The sequence below is a fragment of the Rhinopithecus bieti genome, unplaced genomic scaffold (genome assembly GCF_001698545.2).
Source record: "Rhinopithecus bieti isolate Rb0 unplaced genomic scaffold, ASM169854v2 scaffold_48089, whole genome shotgun sequence".
Taxonomy (NCBI): Eukaryota; Metazoa; Chordata; class Mammalia; order Primates; family Cercopithecidae; genus Rhinopithecus; species Rhinopithecus bieti.
In genome coordinates this window covers 1783901-1802283 of record NW_016819479.1, presented here as the reverse complement: position 1 = coordinate 1802283, position 18383 = coordinate 1783901, and the positions used below count along the sequence as shown (strand labels likewise).

At 39.1% G+C, this 18383-nt stretch overlaps 1 protein-coding gene across 3 annotated transcripts in view; it reads left to right on the top strand.

Moving 5' to 3' along the window:
- The window catches only part of FTCDNL1 (formiminotransferase cyclodeaminase N-terminal like), a 94194-nt gene that overhangs the window by 27774 nt on the left and 48037 nt on the right, over positions 1 to 18383 (top strand). For 2 of the 3 annotated variants that reach the window (XM_017858993.1, XM_017858992.1), the window contains exons 5-6: positions 5596 to 5780; positions 15519 to 15610. The exons of the other annotated variant lie outside the window; for it this stretch is intronic. In XM_017858993.1, coding sequence (XP_017714482.1) covers positions 5596 to 5777 — 182 coding nt within the window. In that variant the 3' untranslated portion in view covers positions 5778 to 5780; positions 15519 to 15610. Of the gene's footprint in view, positions 1 to 5595; positions 5781 to 15518; positions 15611 to 18383 lie in introns of those variants that run through there. 3 annotated transcript variants of the gene reach the window in all.

Sequence of the window (18383 nt, the reverse complement as noted above, 5' to 3'; positions counted from 1 at the left end):
TTTTTTTTTTTTTTTTTTTTTTTTTTTTTTTTTTTACAAATTAAAGATTTGTAGCAACCCTGCATCAAGTGAGTCCATTGGTGCCATGTTTCCAACAGTGTGTGTTCACTTCATGTCTCTGTCATATTTTAGTAATTTTCGCAATACTTCAAATCTTTTCATTACTATTATGTCTTTTTTTTCTTTCTTTCTTTCTTTCTTTTTTTTTTTTTTTTTTGAGACAGGGCCTTGCTCTGTCATCCAGGCTGGAATGCAGTGGTGTGATCATGGCTCACTGCAGCCTTGGTCTCCCAGACTGAAGCAGTCTTCTGATCTCAGCCTCCTGAGTAGCTGGCACCACAGGTGTGTGCCAACATGCCAGGTTAATTTTTGTATTTCTTGTAAAGATGGAATTTCACCTTGATGCCAAGGCTGGTCTCTGACTCCTGAGCTCGGGCAATCTGCCTGCCTCAGCCTCCCAAAGTGCTGGGATTACAGGCATGAACCATCATGCCCAGCCACTATTGTATCTGTTATGGTGACCTACGATCACTGATCTTTGATGTTTGGGGTGCCATGAACCACAACCACATAAGACAGATAACTGAACTGATAAATGTGTGTTCCAGCTGCTTCATCAACTGGCTGTTCCCCCATCTCTCTTCCTTTCCTTGGGTTTCCCTATGTACTGAGACACAATAGTATTGAAATTAGGCCAATTAATAACCCAACAATGGCCTTTAAGTGTTCAAGTAAAAGAAAGAGTCTCACATCTTGTATTTTAAATAAAAAGCTAGAAATGATTAAATTTAAGGAAGAAGACATGTTGAAAGCTGAGACAGGTCAATAGTTAGGCCTCTTCTGCCAGTTGGCCAAGTTGTGAATGCAAAGGATAAGTTCTTGAAGGAAAATAAAAGTGCTGCTACAGTGAACACGTGAATGACATGAAAGCAACACAGCTTTATTGCTGATATGAAGAAAGTTTTAGTGGTCTGGATAGAAGATCAAACCAGCCACAACATTTCCTTAAGCCAAAGGCTAAGCCAAAGAAAGGCTGTAACTCTTCCTCTATTCTGTGAAGGGTGAGAGAGCTGATGAGCTACAGAAGAAAAGTTGGAATCTAGCAGAGGTTGGTTCATGAGGGTGAAGGAAAGAAGCTCCCTCCATAACATAAAAGTTCAAGGTAAAGCAGCAAGTGCTGATGTAGAAGCTGCAGCAAGTTATCCAGGAGACTGGTATCTAGCTAAGATCAAGGATGAAGGTAGGCTGGCCACAGCGGTGGCTCATGCCTGTAATTCCAGCACTTTGGGAGACCGAGGTGGGAGGATTACTTGAACCCAGGAGTTGGAAACCAGCCTGGGCAATATAGTGAGACTCTGTCTCTACAAAATTTTAGAAAAAGGATGAAGGTGGCTACACTAAACAGATTTTCAGTATTGATGAAACAGCATTCTGTTGGAAGAAGAGGCCATCTAGGACTTTCATAGTTAGAGAGAAGTACATGCCTGGCTTCAAGGAGCAGGCTGATGCTCTTGTTAGGGGCGAATGCAACTGATGACCTTAAGTTGAAGCCAATGCTTATTTACCATTAAGAAAATCCAACGGCCTTTAGGAATTATACTCAGTTTACTGTGTCTGTGCTCTATAAATGCAACAGCAAAGCCTGGATGACAGCAAATCTATTTACAGCCTGGTTTACTGAATATCTGAAGCCCACTGTTGATACCTACTGGGCTCAGAAAAAAATATTCCTTTCAAAATATTCCCGCCCATTGACAATGCACCTTGTCACCCAAGAGCTCTGATGGAGATGTACAAGGAGGGTAATGTTTTCATGCCTGCTAACACAACATCCATTCTGCAGCCCATGGATCAAGGAGTAATTTTGACTTTCACATCTTATTATTTAAGAAATACATTTTGTAAGGCTATAGCTGCCATAGATAATGATTCCTTTGAAGGATCTGGAAAAAGTAAATTGGAGACCTCGTGGAGAGGATTTGCCATTCTAGATGCCTTTGAGAACATTCATGATTCTTGGCGGGAAGTCAAAGTATCAACATTAACAGGAGTTTGGAAGAAGTTGATTCCAACCCTCATGGGTGACGTTAAGACTTTAGTGGAGGAAGTCACTGCAGATGTGGTGGAAATAGCAAGAAAACTAAAATTAGAAGTGGAACCTGAAGATGTGACTGAATTGCTGAAATCTCATGATAAAACTTGAATGGAGCCCAGCATGCTGGCTCACGCCTGTAATCCCAGCACTTTGGGAGGCTGCAGCTGGCGGATCACTTGAGGCCAGGAGTTCAAGACCAACCTGGCCAACATAGTGAAAGCCATCTCTGATAAAAATACAAAAACTAGCCAGGAGCAGTGGCACACACCTGTAATTCCAGCTACTTGGGAGGCTGAGGCATGAGAATCACTTGAACCCAGGAGGCAGATGTTGCAGTGAGCCTACATCACGCCAGGGCACTCCAGCCTGGGTGACAGAGCAAGACGCTGTCTCCAAAACAAACAAACAAACAAAAACCCCAACAACTAAAATGGATGGGGAGAGAAAGAAGTTTCTTGATATGGAATCTACTCCTGGTGATGATGCTATGGACGTTGTTGAAATGACAACACAAGATTTAGAATATTACATAAACTGAATTGATAAAGCAGCATCAGGGTTTGAGAATACTGTTTCCAATACTGAAAGGCGTTTTACTGCGGGTAAAATACCATCAAACAGCATCACATGCTACAGAGAAATTTTAGTGAAAGGAAAAGCCAATTGATGCAGTAAACTTCACTGCGGTCTTATTTTAACACGTTAACCACAGCCACTCCAGCCTTCGGCAGCCATCAGGCTGATCAGTCAGCAACCACCAAGATCAAGGCAAGAATGTCCACCAGCAAAAAGATGAGGACTTGCTGAAGCCTTAGCATTTTTTAGCAATAAAGTTTTGTTGTTTTTTTTTTTGAGACAGGATCTAGCTCTGTCACCAAGGCTGGAGTACAGTGGCATGATCTCAGCTCACTGCAGCCTTGACCTTCCAGGCTCAAGTGATTGTCCCATGTCAGCCTCTTAAGTAGCTGGGACTACAGGCATATGCTGCCACATCCAGGTAGTTTTGTTTATTTTTTGTAGAGATGGTGTCTCACTCTGTTGCCCAGTCTGGTCTCAAACTCCTAATCTCAAGCAATCCTCCCTCCTCAGCTTTCCTAAGTGTTAGGATTACAGGCATGAGCCACTGCACCTGGTCAATAAAGTATTTTTAAATTAAGGTATATATATTGGTTTCTGGAGACATAATGCTATTAAACACTTAAGAGATTACAGTATAATATAAACATAATTTTTATATGCACTGGGAAACCAAAAAATTTATGTGACTTGCTTTATTGTGATATTTGCCAGTGATATTTGCTTTATTGCTATGGTCTGGAATCAAACCCACAATATCTCTGAGGTATGCCTGTACCTTAAAGTAGTGTTAATGAAACAGAAATCACTTAGGGCTAAAATAAACTTAGGAGATTTTCTTGGCTTTATGGTATCTACAATACCAGGGACTTCTAATGCTGGAGTTGCTACCTGATTCAGAAAAAGAACATTTCCCAGGCTGAGCGTGGTGACTCACACCTCTAATCCTAGCACTTTGGGAGGCTGAGGCAGGCAGATCACTTGAGGTCAGAAGTTCGAGACCAACCTGGCCAATATGGTGAAACTCTGTTTACTAAAAATACAAAAATTAACCAGGTGTGGTAGCAGTTTCCTATAATCCCAGCTACTCTGGAGGCTGAGGCAGGAGAATCCTTTGAACTCGGGAGGCTGAGGTTGCAGTGAGCCAAGATCATGCCACTGCACTGCAGCCTGGGCGACAGCATGCAACTCCATCTCAAAAAACAAACAAACAAACAAAAAACCAGGCTGGGCATGGTAGCTTATGCCTGTAATCCCAGCACTTTGGGAAGCTGAGACAGGTGGATCACGAGGTCAGGAGTTCAAGACTAGCCTGGCCAGCATGGTGAAACCCTGTCTCTACTAAAAATACAAAAAAAAAAAAAAAAAAAATTAGCCGGGCATGGTGGCACGTGCTTGTAATCCAAGCTACTTGGGGGGGCTGAGGCAAGAGAATTGCTTGAACCCAGGAAGCAGAGTTTGCGGTGAGCCAAGTTTGCACCACTAAACTCCAGCCTGGGCGACGGAGCGAGACTCCATCTCAAAAAACAAACAAACAAACCACCAAAACCAAAACATTTCCCAAGACTTTTTATACCCCAGTGGTACCAAATGTTTTTTCAGTGTCTTCCACATTTCACTTCTCCCATTAACATGGCAGCCTGCGTTAGAATTAAACAAATAATAAACCCTGAAATTGCGTTGGGATGGTCTCCTATGCTTGTTGTGGCCAGAAGTCTTATCTCAGCCCTTATTTTGATGATCCATGATATGTAACAAATAAAGAAGGCCTGCACTCCTGCTATCCCAGGCCAGCACCAGAATTCCCTTAGCACCTATATTCTGTATATCAGACAAAATGTATGCCATCTCTGTGCTTGCTTACAGGGGACTATAATTAGCTCCTAGAAAACAAGCAGAGGTCCTGTGAAGGAGTAATCTAGAAAAGCCCAGCAATTCTGTATTTTGCCTTGAGAAGATAAAATCATATCCAGAGAATCCAGATATGAAGAATGGCAGAGGAAGATGAAAAATGTTCTGTCATTTGGAGTAATCTTCAATTTTGTGTAAATATTAGGCTTCCTTATAGAGCATCTGGCTCAGAGCTGTCCAACAGAACTTTCTGTGGTGATGGAAATGTTCTTTATCTGTGCTGTCCAGTATGGAGACTACTAGCCATGTATGGTTGTTAAGTACATGAAATGTGACAAGTGCAACTAAAAAACTTCATTTTTCATTTTTTTCTTTTCTTTTTTTAGTTTTTGTAGAGATAGGGGTCTAACTATGTTGTCCAGGCTGTTCTTGAACTCCTGGCTTCACGCTATCCTCCTGCATCAGCCTCCCAAAGTACTGGAATTATAAGCATGAGCCACTTCCCTGGCCCATTTTATTTAATTTTAATCGATTAAAACTTTAGTTCTAGAGATAAATCCTAACGAAAATTTTAATTGATTAGAATTAATTTTTAATAGCACACATAGCTAGGGGCTGCTATATTAGACAGTGTGGTTACTGGCCCTTGCCCTCCTTTTTATACCTTCTGACAATATTTACAAGTTGGGACTATTATAACATTGTTCAAAAATTGAAGGCACTAATTTCATTAATCCTACATATACATTTCCACTGTGAAATTAATTTTGCGACGGGTTAGAAATTCAAGTCTCCTTGTATCAAGGCAAGCTTTTATTGTGAGATTAACTTCAATGGAACATTCATTATGTTTAAGCTTTGATGTTTAAAATTTATATAAATCATGTGCTTTAGTGGTGATGCTTGTGCAACAGTGTGCAACTTCATGCCACTGGTCTGGACACTTAGAAATGACTAAAATGATGAGTTCTGTGTTAAATATGTTTTACCACAGCAAAAAAAAACTATGTGCTTTGGTTTTTAAGATTTGGGTTGATTGTAATTTTCTTTGGTTAAAATTCCCTCTGCCACAGGCCTTGCTGAGGATCTGGTGCGGCATGTTCCTGGCTGTAGCGTGTTTCTCTTTGGCGAAGCTGACCTGCCTGAGAAGCGTAGTCTTATCCAGAGAAGGAAGCAGCTGGTTGGTTCACGAGGAGGGATTTCAGTGCTCTTCAGCCTGACCTGGGAGCTGCCCCTGCCCGAAGATGTGGTTTAACAGGTTCTGAGCATGGTTTTTGCTTTGCTCTGTATTTTTTTTTTTTTTTTTTAAACTTGAGGTCCCCTTTCTGAGTCACACCCTCTTAATGCAGGAAGAGTTACAGGAGTGGCTACTTCTTAAATGGGTGAGGCTCTCCTTTCTGCTGTTACTCTCACCTGGGCCCTGTTAAGCTAACCTGTGAGCCTAGAAGCTCCTGTCAGGTATTTGATGAGGGCCCCCAGAAGTGATATTCAAGATATATCATTAGCCCTGCAATGTGATCACTGATGAAAAGAATGTTCATAGCTCCTGGCACTGGGGCAGGGTCCTGGAGGCCCCTATCTGTGAATGGTGTGGGGTGTGCCCTGGGGTGTGATGGAGACACCTGGGGAGGGAGGACTTAGGGAGAGATCACTTCTAGCTGGTAGGAAGGTCTTTCAATACTTAAATATCAGTGTAGCCAAGTTGGTGCTTACAGCTGGAAATCAGTTCTAGAGGAACCCTGGAAAAAATCTTTTCTAGATAACGGACTTCTAGAATACAGAGACCAAAGACTGGGAAAAGAAACTATTCCTTCCCCTGGCTCTCATCAACTTTTGTCTCTCTCTGCCACTCCTGCCCTCTCTCCCTGCCCCACCCCTAAGGGATGTATCAGGAAAAGGTGGAACTCCTCCTTGTTGCCTGCATTTCCAGCATCCTAGTGTCACTTATTTGAGTCTCAATTGTTTCATTCTCAAACATCTGTTGGGGCCACAAATTAAACCATGTAAGGTCACATTCTGATGGTCAATCAATAACTGAAGCAGTTACCAAAATACTAGATATCCAAGGAGTGAGAGGTGGATAAGCATAAGAAACACATTTCTCATGGCACAGCTCTGCCAAAGCCCTGCAGAATCATTTACACATAAGTCTTTGGTTACTAGCCCCTGGCACAGAATTCTGATCTTAAACAAATAATATCTATAATCAAGTAGAGCAATGCAATTTAAAAAAAAAAAAAAAAAAAAAAGCACAGGTTTTGGGGCTATGCTGAAATCCCAGCCTTGCTATTTGCTGGCTGCGTGACCATGGTTCCTTGGTCTCGTTATGCTTTGGTTCCTATATCTATAAAATGGATGTAATAATGTCTCCCTCTCATTACTGTGAAGTCGAAATGATGTCTGTAAAGTGCCTGACACAGTACTAAAAGGCCATTTTTTTCTTCCCTATGAAGAGGAGATTTAATAAAAGTGATATTATAAATGTATTTCATTCAACATTTTGTTATAGAAAAAAAGAAGAGACTGATTGCTCTCTGCCAATTTGAACCTCACATATTTTCCCATGATTTGTCTCACAAATGGAGAAGTGTAAAGTTTTATGACTAAATTTTCAGAAATCTATTTCCTGGTTTCTAATTTGAGCCTCCCTAAAGACTGAAGAGATTATACCACAGATGTAGTCGCTTTAGTGCCAGGTGGACTGGTATTGCAGTCAGGTGGACAGGAATTAGACATAGGTATACTGCTATCAGAGCATTAGGTTAAGCAAACACTTGAATAACTTAATTCTCATTTTTGCAATGCTGTTAGAATAAATGGGTTGATATATGGGAAAAACTTTAACCTGATATAAAAGGCATAAGACCGAATGCCAATATTATCGCTAATTATGTTTAGTTTCCTAAGAACAAACTTGATATGTAGTTGTTTAAACTAAAGGGAGGATTGCCTCCCAGTCTGATCTATTACCTGCCTGTGGTTGGATAATCTGTGCCTCTGCCTCATCATGATCTATTTTATATTGTTTGATTTGAAATGGTGAACACATTGGGATTTCTGATTTTTTCTTTTTCTTTCTTTCTTTCTTTCTTTTTTTTTTTTTTTTTTGAGACAGGGTCTCATGGCATTTGCCTAGGCTGGAGTGCAGTGGTGCAATCTCGGCTCACTGCAGCCACAAACTCCTGGGCTCAGGCAATTCATCCTTCCAAGTATATTTTGTAGAGACAGGGATTCACCATATTGCCCAGGCTGGTCTCAGAACTCCTGGACTCAGGCAATCTACCCACCTCAGCCTCCCAAAGTCCTGGGATTATAGGCGCGAGCCACTGTGCCTGGCCCATGATTTTATTCTCTGTTTTTACTCACATGGAGATCTGTAATTTACGTAAAATTTTCATAAAATCTGCAAATCCCAAGTTAAAACATTAAGATGCCAAAATTGGCACAACGAATGTTTAAAGATGATATTTTAAAGGTAATATTTAATACCAGGGAAGATGTAGTTAGAGACATTTACACTGTTCATGATAGTATAAATTGGTATAAACTTTTTAGAAGTGAGCTTGTGATACGTATGAAGTGCTCTAAAAATGTATATAACTGCCTTTCAGGAATTCTAGATCTAGAGATAAATCCTAAGGAAATAGTAAAAGGGACATGTACAAGGATGTTTATCAAAGCATTATTTATAATAGCAAATACTGAAAATAATGGAAATGTTTGCTATTTGGGAATGTTTATATAAACTATGGCATACTCAAGCATGATGTTTTAGAAGAACTTTCAGAGACATAGAAAATGCAGTCTAATGTAGAGAGAATTTGCAGTTAAATTAGTTAACAAAACAGATATTAAGTACCTACTGTGTGCTAAGCAGTATCACCAGCAGGCAAAATAGAATTTATGTTTCCTCAAAGAACTTACATTGTAGTTGGGGAGGGGCAAAGAGACAGACCATAAATAAAAACCTTAATAAACAAATGAATTATGCAGTACATTAGAAAATAACAAGTGCTACAGCCAAAATAAATATTAAACAGGACAAGGGCATTAAGAGTTCTAGAATGGGGCCGTATTGTGATTATAGGTGGAATAATCCAAATTAGGCCTCTTTGTAAAGGCAATATTAGAGCAAAGACTTGAAGGATTGAGGCCACTAGCCACGTGGAGATGTGGAGGAGAGTTTTAGGCAGAGGGAATAGCCAGTGCAAGGGATACCAGGTAGTATAGGCAGCGTGATCTCAATATTGTAAAATATATATGTACATATTTTGTTTGTATTATATATAAGAAAAACATTTTCGAATTCTTAAAGCTTCCAACATTTTCATAATATCTCTAAATCAATCCTGTGATTATTTCCATCATCTTCCCTGCAGAGTAATTAGTAAGATTTATTAGTGGTAAATTTTATAAAAGCTAAGTTTCAGTGCCTGTATTTAGATTATATTTGATGGCATATTCATGATAAGAAGGGAAAAGGAGCACAGCTCTTCCCCATATGCCTTTTTTCACTGGTACCCATGACCAAGGGTAGAAACTTTAGCTTGTGGAAGAAACAAGAAAATTACATTTGGCCAAGTTTGGGCAGTCTGTTTGTCCATCATTTAGTAGGCTCAATGCAGATGCTAATAGCAGAAAAGTAAAGTATTTCAAGGAGGATCAGTGAATAAGGGATGTGAATAAACAATTAGTTTCTAATATTCCTCACACTAGATAGTAGAGTTTAAGACTTTCTACTGAAATATTAGGTTACCTTAATTGCACATATTCTTCCTTAAACAACAATCCAGAAAGAAGTAAATTGCTTTCTTTCTTTTCTTTTTTTTTTTTTTTTGAGATGGAATCTCACTCTGTCACCCAGGCTGGAGTGCAGTGGTGCAATCTCAACTCACTGCAAGTTCTACCTCCCAGGTTCAAGAGATTCCTCTGCCTCAGCTTCCCGAGTAGCTGGGGCTACAGGCGCGCACCACCATGCATGGCTAATTTTTTGTGTTTTAGTAGAGACGGGGTTTCACCATGTTGGCCAGGATGGTCTCGAACTCCTGACCTCGTGATCCGCCCACCTCGGCCTCCCAAAGTCCTGAGATTACAGGCATGAGCCACTGTGCCTGGCTGTAAATCGCTTTCATTTTTTGAAGTAATATCTACTGAAGTATAATTTATAACACCTCTTTCTTTAGGGTAGAAATGTTATTCATCTAATTTTTCAATGAATTTGGTTCCCAACAATAGCGATTTTGCACTTGCTTAAATTTAATTGGCTTTATATATTTTTCTAACATTTTTTTTTTGGTTGTGTCAGTGTTTCCCAACATATTTTCCCTCCCACCAAAACAGAAAACCTCAACACATTGTTGCTATGTTTATGTTTTTTCCTACAAAAATTAAATAGAAATGATTGGCGCTATCAACTGTACAGTATAGTCACAATCCAGGACAAATTAATTTACACAGTACCGCAGAGGAAGCAGAATCTATAAGGAAACAGGTTTCTGTTTTGAAGTTCCCAAAGAATATTATAAACAGAAGAGAAAAAGAAGTGAGCTCAGAAATGATTAACACCCATAGTCAGTGCCAAACACACAAAATCTTTTAAGCCAAATTCCTTTTAAAAGTTTGTAGTTGGCCAGCTTGTGGGGAACATAAATAAGGGCAAAGCAGTAATAGTTGATACTTTTAGATCTATAAATAAATACTTCATACATATATATTTAAAACCCTAAACATTTATGGGGTAATTTAAACACTGCTGTCTGATATGTTGTATGAATGGCTTGCATGTATGCATCATTGTTTAAAAATGCGGGGAAAATTCTTTGAACTGTAGTTTCATATGATGCCCTAGGAGTCAGAGATGGAGGTAATTGGTACATCTTGGAATCAGGGGCTTCTGTTTAGTTATTTAAATGGGTTACTGAGCACTTTCCTGCTTACTTCTTTCTACTATAAATAAGAAATGCATCATCAGGCACTTTTCTTGACATTGAATACTCCAATTTACTCCACGCCAAAACTTTATCTGGTATTTGAAAAATAATTTCCAGTTTTAGAATGAGTCTCATTTTAAGGAGCCTATTTTTAAAAATTATTTGCTGATGCTGGCTAGGAAGCCTAGTTGGGATGATGAAAAATGGAAGTCTCAATGAGTCACTAAGCATGTAACCTACAATTGGAACATGAAGGACTTAGACTTTGCCTGAACTCAGGGAGGGCACTGTTCTATTTTTGAAAAACCTGAGAGTAGCAAGTCACTTGAGTTTCCCTCTTATCTGGACTGGCTTCGTTATGGGAGGTTAATTTACACTTACGTTTGTAATCTCTTCTGAATTATTTCTACTCTGAAAGATTCAAAGGCAATAGAATGAGGTTCACAGTGCCTCACTGAGCAAGGAAACGTCATAGCCATTTTACAGAAAGACAGCTGAGCAGAGGCAATGTCCCGTTGAGGTGGAACTTGAATTTGGACCCACGGGAGTACTTCCTAGCCCTGTGGCACACAGTTCTCACTTAGCTTTCTTTTCTGTGAATTCAGCCACATGCACACAAGTCCTGCATTCTTCCTGCCATGGGAGCATTGGACTTAGCAATTATGTTTGAGTTTTATGGCTTTAGTCATCAAATGTCCTGTTTCAGCTGTGGTTTCTCTTTAGTGCATGGTCTAAAAAATTTAAAATACCAATATATAATGATAACTAATTGTTTTTGGTATAATAACTGTTTATATTTTTGAACCTGAGTTCTGAGTCTGGTGACCTTGCTCTGTTTGTTACTCTGAAGCAAAGTCCACATTTAGGCTAGGGTTTTACCTTATTTTAACCTTCTTCCTGTTTTTATACTCAGGAACCTGCATGGTTCCTGGCACTCACCAGGTTTTCAGTAACAAAGTTTTTTTTTGTTTTTGAGACAGAGTCTCGCTCTGTCACCAGGCTGGAGTGCAGTGGCGTGATCTCGGCTCACTGCAACGTCCACCTCCTGGGTTCAAGTGGTTCTCCTGCCTCAGCCTCCTGAGTAGCGGGGACTACAGGCGTGTGCCACCATGCCCAGCTAATTTTTGTATTTTTAGTAGAGACGGGGTTTCACGATATTGGCCAGGCTGGTCTCGATCTCCTTACCTTGTGATCCGCCCACCTCGACCTCCCAAAGTGCTGGGATTATAGGCATGAGCCACCGTGCCCAACCCAGTAACAAAGTATTTAATGAGGGAGTTGAATTGGTTGAAAAGAATCTATTTATTCAAACTGTAATGCAGTCCACAAATTTGAAGTTTTCTCTTTAGATATAAAAGTACCAAATATCCTAAAACACCATCCCAGCTCTCTCCTCATGCATGCTTTAACACTGGCCACCAAAGAGGAGTATAATATAATGAATGGAACTTCTGAAGACACCCCTAAACAACTTTGGACCTCCTAAAGTGAAACTCTTTTCTGTAGAGTTAAAATATGTAGAATCCTTTCACCTTTAATTGATTGAAAATGATGGTGCCTGGAACTATTTTTGAGAATAATTTTGATCTAAAGGGAAAAAAATACATGTGTTTCTTCTGAGTGCTGCTTTTCCATTTTCCTAATGGGCTCTTCACTATTGTTTTGTCTGAATGCAGTTTTTTATTTGTGTTATTCCAGACATGGTCCTACCACAAGCATCTTTAAACCAGACATTAATAGCATAGTTCACAGTCATTACTGCCAGTGCTCAAACACAAATATTGCATTTGTGTTTGCGAAAGCTACACATCAGATGTTAATTAAGTGCATTTGGTTTTTTTCTGCTTAAACAATCTGGCATAAAGAGTTTACATCCATATCAGTTCACCATAAGGTCTCAACAATATCTAAATCACCAGCCGTACAGTATATGATAAATATAGTGTTTCTACACAAGAAAATAACAGAATTGTCAGGAAAACATCAGGCCTGTTATATTTCTCTGTGAAATAATAGCAACTGAATCTCAGTTTCTTTTTCTTTTTGATAAAAAAGTATTTAGGAGTAAACACCAATATTTAGAATGATAAATTTTTCATTAAAGCACACATGGAAAGCGAAATCATACCGAAGATTTTTTTCCTTGTTTTTAGCTTGCTTCAGGGCGTTGTGACAGTTGTGTTGGAAGAAAATTGGAATTTCAGCCTTGCAGTGAGGGGATTCGTGCTGCCGCCAGAGCAGCCGAGTGCCAATCTGCGGGAGGTGGGAGTGGAGCGAAACCGCAAACTGAGAAACAAACTTTCACATCAGGTTTCTAATTTTAGAGCAAAAAGTGGAATTACTTTAATTATATGACATTTAACTAGAAATACGATTTGCTGGGATTAATTATCTCTCTCATTTAAAATACCTTCTTAGTAAGTTTAAATTAACATAAAAAATCAAATTCAGCATTTAAATAAGGTCAATGGGACTGCTGGATTTAAACACAGAATTTGATTCAGTATAATTGGATCACCGTATTGGTTTTGACTTGGAAGGATTAAATGAAGGAAATTGGAAAAGCGTGAATTTGGGCAGAAAGAGAAATTTTCTCTTCTTTCTTTCTTTCTTCTTTCACCCTCTAAGGGAGAGAAGTTTCCCCACCTTGGAGAGGAAACTACTACCCTGATTAAGTCAGAAACATCTCAGATTCGTTAACTGTCTCTGTTTTTTCACTACTTGAATAAGAACTAGTAATAAAACAAAAATATTGTGTAACTAAAGCTTACTAGAAGAATTTAAAATACATATGACAAGGGCCCATTTGAAAAATGATTATTCTGTATTAAGTGATTATCTCTTATTTTATCTAAAAGCATATGAAAGTTATTTCTGATGTTTTATTTTGCTAGAAAAAAATGAACTTTATGCTTTTGAAGGAATTTTAAAAATAAGAGTTTCATTTTAATCAAGAAAGTCAGTGTTGGTTCACTGAACAGTGTGCATTTCTTTATTGAACTCTTGTCCTTAGGGCTTACATCTAAACTTACTTTATCTTTAATAATTTATGTTAGGCAATGAGTTCATTTATAGCAAGAATGATCAACTTTGGAAATTCTGCTAACAAGGGGAAGTTATTAGACATGTGATGGTAGAGGATGTCTTGGAATTTGCTGGGTGAGGGATTCAGGAAAAGTCCCAGGGCCACAGGGATAGAATGACCCGTGTCATGGGGAAAGCCCCAGGTCCATGTGCAGGAACTTCCTTTGAAAGTGACTTGCTCCCCAAGGCTCATGAATTGCATATGAATATCTGAATGTGACTGAGCATCTCAAAGGTATGGGACAGCAAAGCGTAATGGTGAAGCACTACAGGCCTGGTAAGGATTTTGAATAGTTGTGCTGATGTAACCCTCAGTGTTATATACTCTTCAGCAAAACCTGAGTGTGATCCAACTATTTGTTGGAACGATGGTAAAGTTATTACCATTCCTTGAGTCAAAATAGGATATGTACACTAGATTTTAGGACATAAGACTATTTGTAACATTACTTGTTGGGGGGTAGATGAGAGAAAAATGTTTGGATGTTTTCTGTTAATGAGTGGCAACATTAACATTGACAAAAATTCCAGTTATACTCTGTGCAATGTTAAAACTGATATAATTCTTAAAGATATTTAGGGTAAGTGATTGGGACATGAGATGATGAGAGAGAGATGTACTGACTGTTAGGAAATTTAATTTTTATGAAATCAGCATTATGGGGAAATACTGTAATCTGATTCATTCCTGCAGAATTCCCAGGAGGAAGAGGCCTAGCCTCGGGATTTGAAATGTTTCATTATGTACATGTGTGGGAAAAAGACGAAATGTGGTTTCCGTGTGCTGATTTTCTGTAAAACATCTATTAGTATGAGAGTAGCCAGGCTAGGCAACAGAGCCCCCAAACCATCACAGTCTAGGGAAAAGTGAACCCAGAAGGCACTTCTCTGATGGATACTGACATCAGGAGCAATAAGTTTGAAAGTAGCAAGAAAAAGGAATGACAGTAAAATAATGTTGAAATAGTAGCTAAGAAATGATCACATGTTGAAGATGAGGTCAGCCCTTGATCCCTCATCACTCCCTGCTTAACTTTGCTTTTAGAAATGTAAGGTTCCCCAAAAATGAGGAAACTGCAAATGTAAGCTTTTTATACCAATGCTAATTTAACCAAGTTGTCCATCTTATAGTGTAAACTATAATTAGAGCCACACTATTTATGTAACATGAGCCGCACCATCCCTGAGACAGGGAAAAGCGGGACATTTGCCCCTGAGCTCTAGAGTAACAGGGCTCTAGAGTGGCAATGGCCATCTCAGTCTCTTGTGAAGCTGGGGATGGAAGAAAGAGGTGCCTCCAACAGGTTGTACAAAGAGAAAGGCACAAGGTTTATAAGTCTGTGTGAGGGGATTCTTGTGTTTTGTTTGGCTCCAAACCCTGCCAAACTCACATCATCACAAAACACGTGAGTCCCTTTGCTCTTCCCAGTTTCAAGGCTGTTTGTTAGTTTTTAGTGACCTCTTTCCCTAGTTAAGACTGGTTTTGAGATTCATTTTAATCTGATATTAACCTAATTCAATAATGACAAGTGTTTGTTTCAGGGAGAAGGAGTGGTGGGTACAGAGGGGTGATTTACTCCTGTCTCTGAGACTCTTAGGCCTGTCATTGAATTCCAAACCCCATGGAGATGGCCTTGGAAATGAATGAAGTTCCAAGGCCTGTTGCTGCTGATGGACTTAGCTCTTAACCGTGCTTTTCTTTCTCTGTTGGTATTTTGGAAAGTTTGAGCTCTTTTAGGAAAAAAAAAATCCTTCAGATACTTTTATAGTACATAAAGTTACCTGATTATATCCTAAATACTTTTGTTATGGAAAAAAATATTATCTTTAGAAAATTCTGGAGTTGACAATGAGGAATATTTGTACTGCTTTTAAATAAAACCGAGTAAAGGAAACGCCTCTGATTAAAACTGGCTGACGAATAGAATCTTCAAAACGAGGCTCTTGTTCTGCCTGATTAACATGCTTTTCTAATGATTTAGGTGTTGGTGCCAGCCCGTATGTGATGAACTGCAACATTACCATAGATTCTCAAGACATGTCTGCAGGAAGAGAGATCGCTAGTGCCATTCGGGGCTCAAATGCAAATGGATTGAAGGGTGTCCAAGCGATGGCTTTTCCCCACGAGGGAAAAATTGAAATAGCCTGCAACGTGGAGAGTTTTGATGACCAAGAAGCTGCAGAAATCTCAGAAGACTTCCAGTATGTGTCTTACAGTGTCCTTGGTGATCAGTTTTCTCACGTGTCTCCTCATTACATAGAAGCTCAAGTTAAAAAGTTGGCAAGTGATTGGGGAATTGGTACTAAAGGGAGAGCATTAGTTGGATTTACACCCCAAGAGTGCAAGAACTGTGCTGAATATGCTGTAAAGGAAAATATTGGGGAATTCTGGAAGATTCGGGGAGGTGTTTTCATGTGATCCAATCTAAGGCCTCACTGAAATTTTAAGGAAAATTATTAGTTGTTACAAAATTTTCTTTTGGGCAGTGAAGATGTGGAGAAACTACAAAGAGTTTAGTTGCAACCATGTATTGGAAAATTGAAAGCATTCTTTGTTCAACAACAACAAGTGTTCATAGATTACTCTTAATTACCTTATATTTCTAGTCATTGTTACAATTTCGAGAGAATCTACTTTGTATCATGTGCTAGTAATTTGTGAGCATTAGAAGCTCTTCTGAATCAACTGAGTAAAATGGCCAAGGTTTCTGAACCATCTTTCATTATTATGAGAAAAAAAGATAAAATGGACTTGATTGGATTTTCGTGAATGAACTCTCAAGTTCCATATTCAACTCTCATTTTTTGAGTAATTACTACTTTATTTATTTATTTTTTTGAGACAGGGTCTCATTCTGTCACCCAGGTTGGTGTACAGTAGTGTACTCATGGATCATTGCAGCCTCTCCCTCCTGGGCTTAGGCAGCCCTCCCACCTCAGCTTCCCAAGTAGAGGGGACTACAGGCACCAGCCACCACACCAAGCTCATTTTTGTATTTTTTGTAGAGACAGAATCTGATTGTGTTGCTCAACCTAGTCTCAAACTCCTGGCTAATTATTCTTTTAATATGTCCATTTTAAAAAATCAAGACTGGGTACAGTGGTTCATGCCTGTAATCCCAACACTTTGGGAGGCCAAGGCGGGTGATTCACTTGAGCCTAGCAGTTTGAGACCAAACTCAAACTGGGCAACGTGACAAAACCACATCTTTACAAAAACTACAGAAATTAGCCAGGCATGGCAGTGCACACCTGTAGTGGCTACTTGGAAGGCTAAGGTGGGAGGATGACCTGAGCACAGGAGGTCGAGGCAAGATCATGCAGTGAGCCATGATTGTGCTACTGCACTCCAGCCTAGGCAACAGAATGGGACCCTGTCTCAAAAAAAAAAAAAAAAAATCAAGTACTAAGTGACTAAAAAATGGGAGGGTAACAAAATATAATCTCCCTTTCAAAGCATGATGGTTCACTCTTGCCTTACTACTTTTAGGATGCTCTGCTGTTCATAAACCAGATATAGAATTTTGAAATGTTTATATAGGGAGATGGCATGATGGTGTTGGGCATGACTTCAAGGAAGTACTTACTCTTTTGGAATTTAGATGGAAAGTCTAAAGGTTTAGAGAACATATTGTTTTTGAGCAAAGAGAAGGGTATTGGCAGAAGAAATTTTTTTTTGAAAGAAATTAAAATTTGTAGCTTTTTTGTGAACTAAAAGAAGCTATTTGTCAATGATGGCAATTTTAATTAAATCCTTAGTATTTATATTGTTCTAGTACCAGATGCTTCCCGTAAAGCACAGAGAAATGAATTTTTCCACAAATTGAGTTTAGCAAGAAAGACTGTGATCTTCTTTAATAAAAGCACAAAGTGTGAATTTATTTTAAGGAATTAAAAATAAAGAGGTTGGCTAGGTGTGGTGGCTCATACCTATAATCCCAGCACTTTGGGAGGCCGAGGTAGGGGGATCACTTGAACCCAGGAGTTTGAGACCAGCTTGGTCAATGTAGTGAGACTATCTCTATTAGAAAAAAAAAGTTTAAAAAAAGGTTGAACTCAGTCTTTTTATAGGATCCAGTGATCTAACTTTTTTTTTTTTTACTTACATTTGATTCTTGAATCTGATTGCATTTATATCATTCTGGAATTCCAATTTTGTGTGTGTTTTCTCTGTCAATATGATTATAATGAAGATGGAAAAGATGATGGACTAGGTATGGTTTTTAGCGTGAGGAATTTTAGTTGCTCTGGTGAAGAGACAAAATGCTGTCTAGCTAGACCTGATAGGTCTGTCTCTTAGTCTCTGAGAGCTGAGAAGCAGCAGTGCCCAGATCTTGCCTTGCTTTGGCAGAGGCTGTGTGGCCCAATAGAAAGAACAGTAGACAGTGGATTGGAGGGCTTGAGTTCAGTCCTTGCTGTTGTTTTTCATGTAGCCATAATTTCATTAGCTACGAAATAGGAAAATAATTCCCACCCTGACTAGGGGAATAAATGTCTATAAGCTGTAATGTAAAAATGAAATGTATTATTAATGGTTTTTCTAGATCTATTCTAGAGCTTTGCTTTAGTTTTAAGCATCAGTATTAAACAGATAAGAGGAGATAAAAGCCCATGGTGTCACTGATTCATGTTGGGTTGTAGAAGGGGTTGATTCATTTGCCAGTTACCTGAATTAACCTTTCCAGGTTCCTGTCACAACATTAAAGGCTGCTGGCTTTGAGCAAGGCCTATTGAAAACAAAACATGCTTTTAATGGTTACAGTGTGTCAGTTTGGGAAGATGAAAAATGTTCTGGAGATGGATGATGGTGCTTGGTTGCACAACAGTGTGAATGTACTTAATTCCAC